The 16842-nt window shown below is 41.3% G+C and overlaps 1 protein-coding gene and 1 long non-coding RNA gene across 9 annotated transcripts in view; one reads left to right on the top strand and one right to left on the bottom strand.

Annotated features, from left to right (window-relative positions):
• Positions 1-16842, top strand: part of EIF4B (eukaryotic translation initiation factor 4B) — a 35929-nt gene that overhangs the window by 4512 nt on the left and 14575 nt on the right. For all 8 annotated transcript variants that reach the window (XM_034935799.3, XM_055095635.2, XM_034935798.3 and 5 more), the window contains exons 2-6: positions 5789-5926; positions 8101-8309; positions 9230-9346; positions 11130-11184; positions 11817-11951. In XM_034935799.3, coding sequence (XP_034791690.1) covers positions 5789-5926; positions 8101-8309; positions 9230-9346; positions 11130-11184; positions 11817-11951 — 654 coding nt within the window. The remainder of the gene's footprint in view (positions 1-5788; positions 5927-8100; positions 8310-9229; positions 9347-11129; positions 11185-11816; positions 11952-16842) is intronic.
• Positions 592-16842, bottom strand: part of LOC103783741 (uncharacterized) — a 35611-nt gene continuing 19360 nt past the window's right edge. Inside the window, exon 4 of the long non-coding RNA XR_004665681.3 lies at positions 592-4255. This is a non-coding gene — a long non-coding RNA (uncharacterized LOC103783741). The remainder of the gene's footprint in view (positions 4256-16842) is intronic.

The following is a 16842-nucleotide window of genomic DNA, read 5'->3' as shown; positions in this document are numbered from 1 at the left end:
CTCACTATGGCTCAGGCTGGAGTGCAGTGGCGTGGTCTCAGCTCACTGCAATCTCCACCTCCTGGGTTCAAGCGGTTCTTCTAGAGATGGAGTTTCACCATGTTGGCCAGGCTGGTCTCGAGCTCCCGACCTCAGGTGATCCTCCCACCTTGACCTCCCGGAGTACTGGGATTACAGGCATGAGCCACCACGCCTGGCCTAAGGTAGCTTTTAATTATGGAGAATGTGGCAGAACTCACTTTTAGTAACAGCTTTATTCAGTGTAATTTGTATACCATAAAATTTACACTTTTAAAATGTACAGTTTGGACCGTGTGCAGTGGCTCACTCCTGTAATCCCAGCGCTTTGGGATGCCAAGGCAAGAGGATCACTTAAGCCCAGGAATTCAAGACCAGCCTAAGTAACATGGTGAGACCACGTCTCTACAAAAAAAATTTTTTAAATTAGCCAGGGGTGGTGACATGTACCTGTGGTCCCAGCTACTTGGGAGGCTGCAGTGGGAGGATTGCTTAAGCCCTGGAGGTCAAGGCTGCAGTGAGCCATTATCTCACTACTGTACTCCAGCCTGGGTGACAGAGCAAGACCCTATATGATTTGGTGGGGTTTAGTATATTCAGAGATGTTCAACCATCATTATTATCTAATTTCAGAACCTTTTTATCACCCCCAAAGAAAAGTCCTTTATATAGGACTAACAATTCCTTTTCATTTATCTTTTTATTTATTGAAGTGAAACATCACTTAGAACATGGTTCTCAACTAAGGAACAGTCTTTTCATCCCAAACCCTCATCCCACCCCAGAGCATTTGGCAGTGTCCAGAGACGCTTTTGGTTGTCAGAGTGGAATGGGGATCGGGGGTTGCTATTGGCATCTAATGAGCAGAATCAGAGATAACTGCTAAAGATCCCCCCGTGACAAATTACCTAAGCTAAAATATCAGCAGTGCTGAGATAGAGAAACTCTGAGTTAAGAAGTAGGCTGTATTTATTTTAGTATCTATTATAACAAATCCTGTTTATTAAGAAAACCATGAATGTGTTGTCTCTTGTTTAACAGCTTCTGGACTTAGCAATATTTCCATTTTTAAGATCTTTTATTAAACCTGTATGGGTATATAAAGAGCTGGAGGTGTGTTTTCCCCACTGTAGACCATGTATAAATAATTGGGACAGGTTTTGTTTTGTGAGGTGATTGATTTGTTAACTTTTTAACCAGTTCACATAAGATTTAGAGAAAATTAAAGAATTGGACCAGTTCATTGTTGAATTGCAAAGGATTGATAAACCTGGAGCATTAAACAGTGCTTTACTTATAAAGCAGAGGGAACACTGTTGAAATCTAAACATGTAATGGGCCTAGGTATTGAGGGAGCAAAGGGCATGGAGGATTTAGATAACATCTTTTCTCAGTTACTGGAATGAAATGGAGTGGAACAAACACGGGCACCTACTTTAGGTTTATTGATTTTGCTTTCCAAGGGCTAATTCCTTTAAACCTGCTGCTTATATTTTGACTGAGTCAGTGCTGCTGCTACAGTTAAATAAGTTGAAGATCTTGTAAGGAATTTTAGCCTGTTTTTTTAAGACTCATCTAACAGGTGGGACGCAGTAGCTCAGGCCTGTAATCCCAGCACTTTGGGATACAGAGGCGGGCAGATCACCTGGGGTTGGGAGTTGGAGACCAGCCTGACCAACATGGAGAAACCCCATCTCTATTAAAAATACAAAATTAGCCAGGTGTGGTGGTGCATGCCGGTAATCCTCGCTGCTTGGGAGGCTGAGGCAGGAGAATCGCTTGAACCCGGGAGGCGGAGGTTTCGGTGAGCCGAGATTCCACCATTGCACTCCAGCCTAGGCAATAAGAGCAAAATTTCTGTCTCAAAAAAAAAGACTCATCCAACAGTAATTTCTTTTTTTTTCTTTTTTTTTTTCTTTTTTTTGTGGGGAACGGAGTCTCGCTTTGTAGCCCAGGCTGGAGTGCAGTGGCACGATCTCAGCTCACTGCAAGCTCCGCCTCCCGGGTTCACGCCATTCTCCTGCCTCAGCCTCCCGAGTAGCTAGGACCACAGGTGCCCGCCACCACGCCCGGCTAATTTTTTTGTATTTTTAGTAGAGACGGGGTTTCACCATGTTAGCCAGGATGGTCTCGATCTCCTGACCTCGTGATCCACCCGCCTCTCCAAAGTGCTGGGATTACAGGCGTGAGCCACCACACCCAACAGTAATTTCTTAACCAGAGGGCCTGGGAGTGGGTGGCAATCAGAGGAGGGGGAGACTTGTGATTTGAAAAGACATTCTAAGATTTAAAAGTGCTTTTAATATTTTTTAGTCATGATATTTAATTTGTTTGGAAATTTCAAATAACGTTAAAGAAGAAACTTGTTTGTCAAAGGAGTCAAGGGGTGAGAGTTGAGAAACTGTGATCTACAAAGTTGATTTAAGCCAAATCGGACTAAAGGGCAGATTAATTCCACATTCTGCTGTTTTGGTAGAAGATACGTATATAGAACAAAGAGGAAAGGGATACCTTATTCAGATTGTTAATGTTCTTTTGTTGAACTTGACCTTATTGTACTGACCACCAGTTCTGTTTTTATCCTCCCAGTGGAAGGACAGGTTAATAATTGGATATTAGCTGATGATACTAGATTAAGCCACATGAGGGTAAGGATCTGTAGCTAGCATCATATTAATCCCAGACACTATTTTTGAATTAAATGATATGAAAAAGTCTAAAATAAGCCCACGCACTGTAAGTGGTTTACCTCATGTCTTACTCGTGTTCGCTTATTAAAATCTCCCATAGATCTTTGCATATGAGGCTGGGCACAGTGGCTCATGCCTGTAATCGCAGCATTTTGGGAGGCCGAGGTGGGTGGATCATTTGAGGTCAGGAGTTTGAGACCAGCCTGGCCAACATGGTGAAACCCCATCTCTACTAAAAATACAAAAATTAGCCAGGCTTGGTGGCACATGCCTGTAATCCCAGTTACTTGGGAGGCTGAGGCAGGAGAATCACTTGAACCTGGGAGGCAGAGGTTATAGTGAGCCGAGATGGCGCCACTGCACTCCAGCCTGGACAAGAGTGAGACTCCCTCTAAAAAAAAAAAAAAAAAACCTTTGCATATGAGCTGCAGCAATAAAAGTGCTATGAGACCCTACCTCTCCGTAACCGTATTCTTTGAAAGCTGTGGAATAAGGCCAAGTGCAGCGGCTCACATCTAATCCCAGCACTTTGGAAGGCTGAGACGGGTGGACCACTTGAGGCCAGGAGTTGAAGACCAATCTGGGCAGTGTAGCAAGACCCCTGCCTCTACAAAAAATTTTAAAATTAGCTGGGCATGGTGGTGCATGCCTATAGTCCCAGCTACTCAAGAGGCTACAGTGGGAGGATTGCTTGAGCCCAAAAGGTCAAAGCTGCAGTGAGCCATGATTGCACCACTGCAAAAAAAGAAAAAGCAGGCCGGGCGCATTGGCTCATGTCTGTAATCCCAGCACTTTGGGAGGCTAATCACGAGGTCAGGAGATCAAGACCATCCTGGCTAACACTGTGAAACTAAAAAAAAAAAAAAATTAGCCTGGCGTGGTGGCACGCGCCTGTAGTCCCAGCCACTTGGGAGGCTGAGGCAGGAGAAATTGCTTGAACCTGGGAGGCGGAGGTTGCAGTGAACTGAGATCGCGCCACTGCACTCCAGCCTGTATGACAAAGCGAGACTCCATCTCAAAAAAAAAAAAAAAGCGTAGGATGGATTCAAAATGTGATCTGGTTGATCATAAACAATACTTTTGGAGCTGGATTAATATTAAGTCACTTGAGAGATACAGAAAATACCATGTTCGTGGTCAACTTTGATTATTTTAGCCGGGTTCATCTGGTTTGCACATTGAGACCGTAATACTTCAGGTTCTAATTGTGTCCAGAAGGCTATGTGTTAACATTCATAGCAAACTGGTTACCTTTATTTCCTGAAAGTTAAATTTTGAAAGAAAGGGATACCAAGTGAGAAAGCAACCTTCAGTTAAACAAAGGGGTACATCAAGTTTGATATTCTTGGATTAAAAATCAGGTGACAATTGGAACATGGAGGAGAAATTCATGATTATAAAAACCATGAAGCCGATCTTTTTTACAACAAAGCTGCTTGTTTTTTTCTTAATCATGTAGTGGCTGCTATCAGGCCAGTTCTGGAACTTTACTGAGTCCCTCTGCTCTTGTGAATCAGCTCTTGATTGGTGGTGACTTCTCGGAAGTTCTGAGGACCACAAAGAAAGAGCAGTGTCAGTTCACTAAGTTGAGCCATTTGGAGATTACTAAATATTCCATAACTGTGGGAAACACTTAAATGTGTTGGTTATTAGGGTTTTCGTGTGTTTTCCTTTTAGCATTACATCCTCATATGCAGTGTTGTTATAGTAGAGGAGGACATTTTTTCTAGAGGGCAGAGAGATCTAGGGAATATGACTGTTAACATTTGAACACTTTCAAATAGCAGTACGTTTTACTGTGGTTTTGATAACCTGACATAGAATAAGCTGCTGAGATGCAAAGATACCTTGGTATATAGAAAGAGCCTTAGACTTCGTATGAAAAAAACTTGGGTTTTATCTTCAGCCTAGCCATCTAATGTCTCTGTAACTTTACAGACATCTGGTGTTTCACTTAACCTCTCTGAGACTTAGTTTCCTTTTCTGTAAATTGATAGTTGTGGCCAGGCACCATGGCTCATACCTGTAATCCCAGCATTTTGGGAGGCTGAGGCAGGAGGATCACTTGAGCCTAGGATCCTCCAGGATACTTGAGACCAGCCTGGGCAACATAGGGAATTTAAAAACTTTTTAAAAATCAGCTGGGCGTGGTAGTGTGCCTCTGTGGTCCCAGCTATTGAGGAGGCTGAGGTGGGAGGATCACATGAGCATGGGAGGGTTGAGGCTTCAGATAGCCGTGGCCACACCACTGCACTACAGCCTGGACAACAGAGCAAGACCCTGTCTCAAAAAAAAAAATGGGGCCGGGTGTGGCGGTTCACACCGTAATCCCAGCACTTTCAGAGGCCGAGGCAGGAGGATCACCTGAGGTTAGGAGTTCAAGACCAGCCTGGCCAACATGGTGAAACCCCATCTCTACTAAAAACACACAAAAAATTAGCTGAGCATGGTGGCGGGTGCCTGTAATCCCAAGTATTCGGGAGGCTGAGGCAGGAGAATTGCTTGAACCCAGGAGGCAGGGGTTGCAGTGAGCCAAGATGGCACCATTGCACTCCAGCCTGGGCAACAAGAGCAAGACTCTGTCTCAAAAAAAAAAAAAAAGAGACAGTTGTGATTCCTTCCCTATATGGTTTGTTTACAAGTGTCAAAACAGTCTTCAAAACTGCCATACGGAATATGTTATGTGAGATACGAATTTTTATTGATCTTTTTTATCCAAAGAGCAGTGAAAGTAGTAACTGAATAGAAGTAGTTACAAAATTAAAGATCTCAAATGATAAGTGAATATAGTAGAAAATAAAAGGTTGCCCCCACACCCCAAACATACTCTCCAGGGTGTATCTCAAACACTCAGACCCTTTTCCGTACGTAAACATGTGTTTACACATAATAGGTATTCTGCAACTTTTAAATTTCTTATTTATGTCTGCATAGTACCCCTTCATGGAAATGCCATAATTTAACCATTTGAGGAGTGTCCATGTTATTTCTTTCTAAATAATGTTTTACAATATTGCATTGTACAACTCTGTAAATACCTGAGTATTGGTGAATAATCTTTCTCTTGCCTTTTAAAACAGCAAAAAAGAAGAATAAGAAGGGGAAGACTATCTCCCTAACAGATTTTCTGGCTGAGGATGGGGGTACTGGTGGAGGAAGCACCTATGTTTCCAAACCAGTCAGCTGGGCTGATGAAACGGATGACCTGGAAGGAGATGGTAATTTTTCTTTTGTCATCATGTTTGGAATGTTTATTATTTTCTAGACAAAACCTATTACATAATAATTCACATCGTTTGTAATCTGAAAAGAACTTACTCATTTTTTAGCACCTGAAATCTTACATATTTTATAGAATCTAAGGTTTAATCTGAGGTTTGGGCTGTCAGACTTTGCAGTGAAGACTGAAGTGGTCATTTAAGAGAGCTTTGCTAGTTCTTGTTCTTGCATTAACAGACTTCTTAAGTTACTATTCTTTTGGGCCTCATTTTCTTCATTTTAAAAGTAAGAACTAGATCATCTTTTAAAATTCCTTTTAGGTCTAAAATTCTATGGGGTCCTCATAAAGTGATGTTTCAGGCTGCTCGCGATGGCTTACACCTGTAATCCCAGCACTTTGGGAGGCCGAGGTGGGCAGATCACATGAGATCAGAAGTTCAAGACCAGCCTGGCCAACATGGTGAAAACCCATCTCTACTAAAAATACAAAAATTAGCTGGGCGTGGTGGCATGTGCCTGTAATTTCAGCTACTCGGGAGGCTGGGGCAGGAGAATTGCTTGAACCTGGGAGGCGGAGGGTGCAGTGAGCTGAGATCATGCCACTGCACTCCAGCGTGGGAGACAGAGCGAGACTCCATCTTAAAAAAAAAAAAAAAGTGATGTTTCAGTGTAATCTGTAAGCTATGTTTACTCAGAGCCAAGGAATAATTAGTTCCAGGTGTCATTAGTATAAAATCAGAGTGTCCTTGGGTAAACGAAAATGGTCTGAGGAAAAGGAGTGAGAACAGTAATTATGGTGGGAAAATAAAGAAGAGTCAATTGAACAAGTTCTGTGCCTTCAGGAAGTCGCCAGGAATAATAAGGAGCTGTTTTATAATGACCGGGTATGACATAAATCTCATTACCATTGTTTTTTTCCTGAAAATCGTTTATTGCATGCTGAAAGAATATTTTTCCCTATGACCTGTTTTCATAATTCCTAAAAACAGGAAATTTTTTTTGAGACAGAGTCTCTATTGCCCAGGCTGGGGTGCAAGTGGCGCGCTCTCTGCTCACTGCAACATCTGCTCCCGGGGTTCAAGCGATTCTCCTGCCTCAGCCGCCTGAGTAGTTGGGATTACAGGTGCCTGCCACCGCGCCCAGCAAATTTTGTATTTTTAGTAGAATCAGGGTTTTACCATTTTGGCCAGGCTGGTCTTGAACTCCTGACCTCATGACCCACCTGCCTCAGCCTCCCAAAGTGCTGGGATTACAGGCATGAGCCACCGCACCCGGCCAAAACAGGAAATTTTATATAGGTCGTACTTCCCATAGGTGTTGGTATCTGAAGTACAAATTCATGGACAGTGCTGTAGGAAAAGATTTTTGTTGTGATATTTTTGTTTGTTTGTTTTCAGATGGAGTCTCACTCTGTCGCCCAGGTTGTAGTGCAGTGGCACAATATCTTGGCCCACTGCAACTGCTGCCTCCCGGTTCAATAGATTGTCCTGTCTCAGCCTCCCAAGTAGATGGGATTACTGGCACATGCCACCACACCTGGCTAATTTTTGTATTTTTAGTAGAGACAGGGTTTCACCATAATGGTCAGGCTGGTCTCAAACCTGACCTCAGGTGATCCACCCACCTTGGCCTCCCGAAGTGTTGGGATTATAGGCGTGAGCCACCGAGCCAGGCCTGCTGTTGTTTTTAAGGGAGGATAGACCATGCAGAAAAATACTCAACTTCAAACTCACCACTAGGAATACAAGAGTTGTCAGTAGTGGTTAAATACACCTGGAGTAAGAGGGACCCAGGTTTGAATCCTAGCTTTACCATCTGTGACCTTGGGCAAATTACTGTCTGAAATCTGAGTTTGCTTTTCTGTAGAATGGGGGACAACCTCACAGGACTGTTAAAAAGATAAGATGGGATATAATGAATATAAAGTAGCTGGCACACAGTAATATTCCATAAAGAGTTGTATTTATGGAATAATATTTCCTTGCTTACATAAGGATTAAGGTGTCATAATCTCAGAAGCTTCGTAAAGTGCCCTTACTGAACCCCCACTTTTTTTGGTCTGGTTTTCTTGTATAGCATGTTTAATATTTGGCAATTAACATGGGTCCTCTTGTTCTATGACAGTAGTGAGAGAAGTTTCTTCTAATTTCTTACATTCATTCCTCTATCCTAGTTTCGACAACTTGGCACAGTAACGATGACGATGTGTATAGGGCGCCTCCAATTGACCGTTCCATCCTTCCCACTGCTCCACGGGCTGCTCGGGAACCCAATATCGACCGGAGCCGTCTTCCCAAATCGCCACCCTACACTGCTTTTCTAGGAAACCTACCCTATGATGTTACAGAAGAGTCAATTAAGGAATTCTTTCGAGGATTAAATGTAAGTGTAAAAGTTGTAATAATTAACTAGATATTGAGGATAATGTCTAAAAAAGACTAATTGTGGAATGGGCAGTTGCTGTTGAAAAAACAACTAGAAATATAATTTAAGGCCGGGAATGGTGGCTCACGCCTGTAATCCCAGCACTCTGGGAGTCCGAGGCGGGTGGATCATTTGAGGTCAGGAATTCGAGTCCAGCCTGGCTAATGTGGTGAGACCCTGTCTCTACTAAGAATACAAAAATTAGCTGGGCGTGGTGGCACATGTCTGTAATCCCAGCTACTTGGGAGGCTGAGGTAGGAGAATTGCTTGAACCTGGGAGACGGAGGTTGTGGTGAGCCGAGATTGTGCCGTTGCACTCCAGCCTGGGCAACAAGAGTGAAACACCATCTCAAAGAAAAAAAATAAAATCAAAATTATATATGTATATATATATATATATATATATATATATTTTTTTTTTTTTTTTTTTTTTTTTTTTTTTTGAGACAGAGTCTCATTCTGTCATCCAGGCTGGAGTACAGTGGATTACATGCCCAGCTAATTTTTTGTATTTAGTAGCGATAGGGTTGCACTATGTTGGTCAGGCTGGTCTTGAACTCCTGACCTCAGAGGATCCACCTGCTTCGGCCTCCCAAAGTGCTGGGACTACAGGCATGAGCCACTGCACCTGGCCTGAATTCATCTTTTTTTTTTTTTTTTTAGAGTTAAATTCATACAGTTCAAAATTCAGAAGGTATAATAGGGCATTTAGTAAAGTTTCTACTATCCCTCTGCATCAGTTTTCCTCCTGAGACAACCATGTTCTTGTGTATTCAGAAAAATTCATGCACATACAGTAATGCTTTTGTAGTCCTCTCAAAAAATGACAAATGAAGAAGAATGCTGGGAAACTTTGTTGTTGTTTCTTATTCCTTCAGATCAGTGCAGTGCGTTTACCACGTGAACCCAGCAATCCAGAGAGGTTGAAAGGTTTTGGTTATGCTGAATTTGAGGACCTGGATTCCCTGCTCAGTGCCCTGAGTCTCAATGAAGAGGTAAAGAAAATAAGAGTGGGGATATGAGGGGTGTAAGTTCACAAATCTCATGTTTATTGATCAAACTGGTATTTTTTAGGTTGAGAGGCTCACTTCAAAGATTCCCATATCTACAAATAAAGGCCTGCATTATTTAACAGTGTATCACTTAACATCGAACATCTAGCAAGTCACACTTCAGCAAATTCAGTAGGCCCCAATAATTTAGATAGGTACTTAGGTGGAAAGTTGTGGAAGAAACCCACCACACACCAGGCCTCTAATTAAGTCTTACACTGGTTTACCCACAGTGTTGCCTCAACTCTTATGGCATTGCTTTTTCAAAGTAATCTGGCCTGATAAAGGCAAATAGAAAAATCAAGTTTGTTTAGTATTAAAGGCATATCTCATTTTCAGGGAAGTGTTGTAATGGTATATTTGTTCATTTAAGAGGATTTGGAAACATTTCCTACAAAGGAATATTTTACAGGAGAGTGACAATAAATATCTAGTCCTGCTTGTCAACACTGCCCACAAAGGTTTTCCTGTCCCAGGACTTCAGGGGCTTATATCTCAGAAGAAAAAAGACTTTTTTCCTCCTTTAACTCCAGAAACACCTTATTGTTTATTGATAAGGCAATTTCTAGTGCCATTTGTGCCATATTTCTGTAGTCCTATTTTGCCATATGACATGATTGAAATCAACACCTCTTAGAAATAGTTTTGCTGCCTCATAATTGATTACCATCATGATAATCTGTAGTCAGTGTGAAATAGAGATAAAAATTAATGTACTTAGTTAAATGCATATGAAGGTCTAATCTTGTTCCAGAGTTACTCTTATTGGATTATTTTTAGATTTTTACTAACATTACTGGTCTCTAACTTTACTCAGTCTGGATAAGAAAAAGAATACCATGCAATTGTTAACTATTTGATGTTTACTAGATTAACTATTACTTACTATATTGTTGTGGTCCATATTTAAGAGTTACTTTGTTACTAGAGATTTCATTATAGTGGTGTTTAATATAGTTTTGGGTATTTTTAACTAAAAATCATTGTTATCCTTCTTCAACTGTAGATTCTACTATGAAATGAGGAAAAATCAGCAATAGAATTAATTGGGTTCAAAGTATATAAATAATGATGTGGGAAAGGGAAGTCAGAGGGTATCTCTGGAAGAACTGATTTATCTGAAGGTAATACTGAGTGAAAGGACCTAAGATTGTAGACAAAGCATGCTTTATGCAATTTTGCTGGTACATAGTAGTAGTAGGGGCTCTATAAATGTGTTGGGTGTTTTTGTTTTTAAGAGACAGGGTCTCGCTATATTGCCCAGGCTGGACTTGAACTCCTGGGCTTAAGTGATCCTCCAGCCTCAGCCTCCCAAATAGCTGAGACTGTAGGTACATGCCACTGCACCTGGCTTCTATAAATTTTGATAAATAATTGTTGTGGCACCAAATATGCCTTTTATTCAGCTAGTTATGTGAGAATTATTTTTAATTTACTACACTTGACAAATTACCTTGGATAGTTAAAAAGTTAATTCTATTCTGTGAAATTAAGCTTTGTAAAAATAGTATAATTGACCTAATATTCAAGGCCAGCTTAAATTTGTTTAATTTTTAAGTCTTTTAAAGGACTCTTTAGCCCACAAATTGGAGTGTTAGCTAGATTACAGTGTTTTCCTTTATCTTCCTTCCCCTAGTGCTTCTGCTATGCCCAGACGTTCAAGGTCACTCAAGGGATTTGTGCATAATGGGGCAAAAGGTTGGTTAATATGGTCCTATGCTCTCAGTCTCTAGGTAACAGGAGAATTCGAGTGGACGTTGCTGATCAAGCACAGGATAAAGGTAAGGAAACTGGTAGAGATTTCTGTTTGGTAATGGTCCTAGGATGACACCAAGCCATCCTTTCCTAGAAAATTTGAATAGGGGTGGTGGTGGGCCTGCCTGAATCTACAGTAACAGTTTTCAATCAGTTTTGCCCCACAGGGGACTTCTGGCAATGTTTGAAGACGTTGTAGTTGTCACAATTGGAGGGAGTGCTGCTGACATAAGTAGAATCCAGGGGTTAATTCTGTAGGGGATAGGACAGTCCCCATCAACAAAGAATTATGCAGCCCAAAATGCATGTCAAGATTGAGAAGACTGATTGATCTAGATGAACATTAAATAGATGATAAATAGATTAGCTGCCTAACAGCACGTTGGTCACAAAGGGGACCTAATTTGTATATGTTTCAGGGACTCCTGGCCCATACAGAATTTGAGATAGCTAAGCATTAAACCAATAGGAAAAAACGGGAGGAAAAGAGCCACCTGGGGTTGAATTGGAGCATGTACTTATGGGGCTTGAGGTAACTGGGATGACAGTGTGACGTGAAAGTGAAAAATAGGGTAAAATGGGGGTTTTCTATGTGTGAGAAATATTGGGCAAAGTTTTTATGAGATAACTTACAGTTTTTGTTTTAATGTATCTGTAGACAGGGATGATCGTTCTTTTGGCCGTGATAGAAATCGGGATTCTGACAAAACAGATACAGACTGGAGGGCTCGTCCTGCTACAGACACCTTTGATGACTACCCACCTAGAAGAGGTGATGATAGCTTTGGAGACAGTAAGTTTGTTTTTATGAAGTTAGCTTCCTCTGTGCTTTGGGAGGCTATTTAGTAATAGGACAAATGTGTTACAGATGATCAGATCACATTAACAGATAGAAGGAGGAAAGCAGATTAAGAAAAATTTTGGATAGTATCTGAAAGAACTGATAGATGCAGGAAACGAATTTGATAAATTAATAATTTTTTTTTGAAAACTTAACCAAACAAAGGGACAGACATTTCTCTTTTTCTGGAGACAATTGTTTATAAAGAAACCCAAACTGGGCATGGTGGCTATAATCCCAACACTTTGGGAGGTCAAGGCAGGTGGATTGCTTAAGGCCAGGAGTTTGAGAGCAGCCTGGGCGACAAAACAAGACCCTGTCTACCAAAAAAAAAGCTGACGTGGTGGTACGCACCTGCAGTCCTAGCTGTTCAGCAAGCTGAGGCAAGAGGACTCCTTGAGCCCAGGAGGTCTAGACTGGGTGACAGAGCGAGACCCTGTCTCAAAAAAAAAATCCAACAGATTCTACAAAGTGAGCTATTTGAAATAAGAGTTCAGCATGATTGCTGAGTGAAGAGCAGCATACAAAGATCAGTTGCATTACTTTTTTATATATATATATTTTTTGAGACGGAGTCTCGCTGTGTCGCCCAGGCTGGAGTGCAGTGGCATGACCTTGGCTCACTGCAACCTCCACCTCCTGGGTTCAAGTGATTCTCCTGCCTCAGCCTCCCAAGTAGCTGGGACTACAGGCGCGCGCCACCACACCCAGCTAATTTTTGTATTTTTAGTAGAGATGGGGTTTCACCATGTTGGCCAGGATAGTCTTGATCTCTTGACCTCATGATCCGCCCGCCTTGGCCTCCCAAAGTGCTGGGATTACAGGCGTGAGCCACTGTGCCTGGCCCATCAGTTGCATTACTATATGCTCGTAGCAAACAATTAAAATGTAAATTTTTTTTTTTTGAGACAGAGTTTCGCTCTTGTTGCCCAGGCCGGAGTGCAATGGCATGATCTCAGGTCACCTCAACCTCCGCCTCCTAGGTTCAAGCGATTCTCCTGCCTCAGCCTCCCGAGTAGCTGGGATTACAGGCATGTGCCACCACGCCTGGCTAATTTTGTATTCTTAGTAGAGATGGGGTTTCTCCATGTTGGTCAGGCTGGTCTCGAACTCCTGACCTCAGATGATCATCCTGCTTCAGCCTCCCAAAGTGCTGGGATTACAGGCATGAGCCACTGCACCTGGCCTAAAATGTAACTTTCTAAAATAAAAATATTGATTCACTTTAAAAATACTCAAGATATAGCAGTGAACAAAGATACAGCAGTGTAATTTTTTTCTAATAAAAATTGATTCACTTAAATGCTCAAGATACAGCAGTGAACAAAAACAAGAAAATCCTGTCTTTATTGGGCATACATTATTATAGTGGAGGGAAGAGACAGTGTGTGAATAATTAAACAGTTGGGGTTCGGAAAGATAGGGGAGTGGGAAATATGGGGTAGGAGTAGAGATTAATTACATACATCACTTTAACAAAGACCTTTATGGGGAAAATTATGCAACTTTATTAAAATACACAAAAGTAGACCACACTATTTTTAAAATGGAAAGAAGCTACTACCTAGTAAAAATAAATAAATAGTGGTTTGTCTGTAATCAAATACTTAATAGCATAACAACAGGGATAAAATTCAAAACCTGTTACATTAAGGGGAAAAAAATTATGTATAAATTTGAAAACAATACCATGTAGTATTAATGCATAAGTTGTAAAATTATAAAGCTACGCATGGTAATTTAACCACCCTTTTCATTGTTGGTGGGGGTAGGGAAAATTCTGTTGTTAGTCTGTAACATATTTCTTTTAAACAAAAAACAAACATGGCAAAATATGACATTCACTAAACCTAAGTAATAGGTTCATAAGTTTGTTATAATGGTGTCTTTACTTTTCTGTATGTTTGAAATAGTTTAAGTAAAAACAGACCAACTTAAATTTATAAGCTCTTTGTTTTGTTTTGTTTTGTTTTGTTTTGTTTTGTTTTGTTTTGTTTTGACACAGTCTCTCTGTGTTGCCCAGACTGGAGTGCAGTGGCAATCTTGGCTCACTGCAACCTCTGCCTGCCAGGTTCAGGGTGTTCCTCATGCCTCAGCCTCCTGAGTAGCTGGGATTACAGATGCGCACCACCACACCTGGCTAATTTTTGTATTTTTTAGTAGAGATGGGGTTTCACCACGTTGGCCAGCTGGTCTCTAACTCCTTACCTCAGATGATCTGCCTGCCTTGACCTCCCAAAATGCTGGGATTACAGGTGTGAGCCAGCACTCCCAGCACAAGCATTTTAATTTTGTGAGGTACCTTTTGAGCTTTGTACTAAATATAATTGGGGAAGCAGTAAGGGATATGTATAATTCCTTTTAGAGGAGAGTCCTTAACCTTTTAAGATGTAGAAGGAAGAAGAATGGGTCATAGGTCTGAAAGAAGGATAAATCAGCAAGTTCATATCTGACTTTTTACATGACTTTGTGACACAGCAAAGCCTTGGGGAGAACTACGTGAGGTGATTAACTTCAGCATTTATGCAAGAGATTCTATTGTTAACAGGAAGAAATGGCTCTTGAAAGAAAAAGCAGACAGTCAGACCAAGGGTCCTGTTTTGAGTCCAGGGGCATGACTTTTCTCACCTGAAACCTTGAATTTAGAGCAAGCAGGATGGATAACGAGTGAGTGTGCTGTTGTTATCCAAAGCTGCCCCAAAGTCAACTTAGTTAACCTGAATTAAAGATCCAGAGACTCCTGTCCCAAGCATTAGGCCAAAAAGAGAACCCCGAGGGGTGTTGGGGGGGGTATTACACTCAGTATTCCTATGAAATGTCAGTAATAGCATGTGCTGCTTTTCTCCAGCATGGATCTATGCTTTCTCAGGAAACATAAGCTTATCATAATTTCAGTATTACCCAAATAAAATTAAGTGTAAATCGCATCTCCAGAAATTAAAACCACATTTCAAAATAAACACAGGGCTGATTTTCTTATATGTGTCCTGTTTTAGATCATTTCTATAATCATTTTACTAACATTAGCATGTTCTTTAATATATAAAGTTTATAATACCAGGAAATGTTGTGTCTGGTCAGTAAAAATTATGTGGTTTCCAAAATGAAATCATTATTTAAAAGACAGCAGCCACAAGAAAAAGATCCCTGGCCGGGCATGGTGGCTCACGCCTGTAATCCCAGCACTTTGGGAGGCGGAGGCGGGCAGATCATGAGGTCAGGAGATTGAGACCATCCTGGCTAACACGGTGAAACCCTGTCCCTACTAAAAATACAAAAAAAAAAAAATTAGCCGGACACGTGTAACCTCAGCTACTGGGGAGGCTGAGGCAAGAGAATTGCTTGGACCCGGGAGGTGAAGGTTGCAGTGAGCCCGCGATTGTGCCACTGCACTCCAGCTTGGGCGACAGAGTGAGACTCCGTCTCAAAAAAAAAAGAGAAAGAAAAAGATCCCTGTTTGTCCCCCATACATAAATTATCAGCCCTTAAAACGTGTAGGTTGTTTTAGTTAGTTAATTTATATTTAGAAATTCAGATTTTTTTTTTTTTTAACTTTAAAATCTGGGTTGCCAGCTTCTCTCAGAAAATTGGAAGATCCTAGCAACAGTCAGCTGGAGCTAAATAGCAGCTATCCCTTTTACAAACAACATAACGCTACCCACAGTTTGCTATCTGAGCTACTACGTTTCTTTATACAGATTTCTAGTATTTAGGGTCCTCTGATACTGAAATGCACATGTGTGTGTAAAATATAGTTTATAACATAAACAACATTGCAATGAATGTCTTTGTACATGTATCTTTATCACACATCCAATTATTTCCTCGGTGAATTTCAAGAAATTAAATTGTTGGTCAAGAAGGGTATACATGACTTCAAATCTTTTCATGCATCGTTCTAATACAACTTTCAGTATTTATACTAATTTATTGATTTATTTATTTATTTTGAGAGGAAGTCTCACTCTGTCACCCAGGCTGGAGTGCCTTGGCACAATCTTGGATCATTGCAACCTCTGCCTCCCTGGCTCAAGTGATCCTTCCACCTCATCCTCCCAAGTAGCTGGGACCACAGGCCTGCACCACCATGCCCGGCTAATTTTTTGTATATTTGATAGAGTTGTGGTTTCACCATGTTGCCCAGGCTGGTCTCAAACCCCTGAGCTCAGGCAATCCACCAACCTCAGCCTCCCAAAGTGTATTTGTACCGTTTAAAATTATGATCAGCAGTGCAGAAATTGATTAAGCTCCTAAAATTCAATAGAAAATTATGTCCTGTTAGTCATATGTTGCATATATTGTTTCTCATTTTGTTTGCCTCTTAAAGTGATCTTTGAGGCTGGGTGTTATGGCTCAGGCCTATAATCCCAGCACTTTGGGAGACCAAGGCTGGAGGATTGCTTAAGCCCGGGAGTCCAAGACCAGCCTGGGCAGCAGAGAGAGACTATGTCTCTTAAAAAAAAAAAAAATTTTTTTTTTTTTTTTTTTTTTTTTTTTTTTTTGAGACATAGTCTCACTCTCTCGCCAGGCTGGAGTGCAGGGGCATGATCTCAGCGCAGCCTCTGCCTCCCGGGTTCACACCATTCTCTTGTCTCAGCCTCCCAAGTAGTTGGGACTGCAGGTGCGCGTCACCACGCCCAGCTAATTTTTGTATCCTTAGTAGAGACGGGGTTTCACCATGTTGGCCAGGATGGTCTTGATCTCTTGAACTCGTGATCTGCCCACCTCGGGCTCCCAAAGTGCTGCTGGGATTACAGGCATGAGCCACCGTGACTGGCTAAAAAAATTTTTTTAATTAAAAAATAAGTGGTCTTTGGGATCAAACATGGGAGATTCCAACTGT

The sequence above is a fragment of the Pan paniscus genome, chromosome 10 (genome assembly GCF_029289425.2).
Source record: "Pan paniscus chromosome 10, NHGRI_mPanPan1-v2.0_pri, whole genome shotgun sequence".
Classification (NCBI taxonomy): Eukaryota; Metazoa; Chordata; class Mammalia; order Primates; family Hominidae; genus Pan; species Pan paniscus.
Note: the sequence above shows the minus strand (reverse complement) of the source record. Positions and strands in the feature narration are given on the sequence as shown.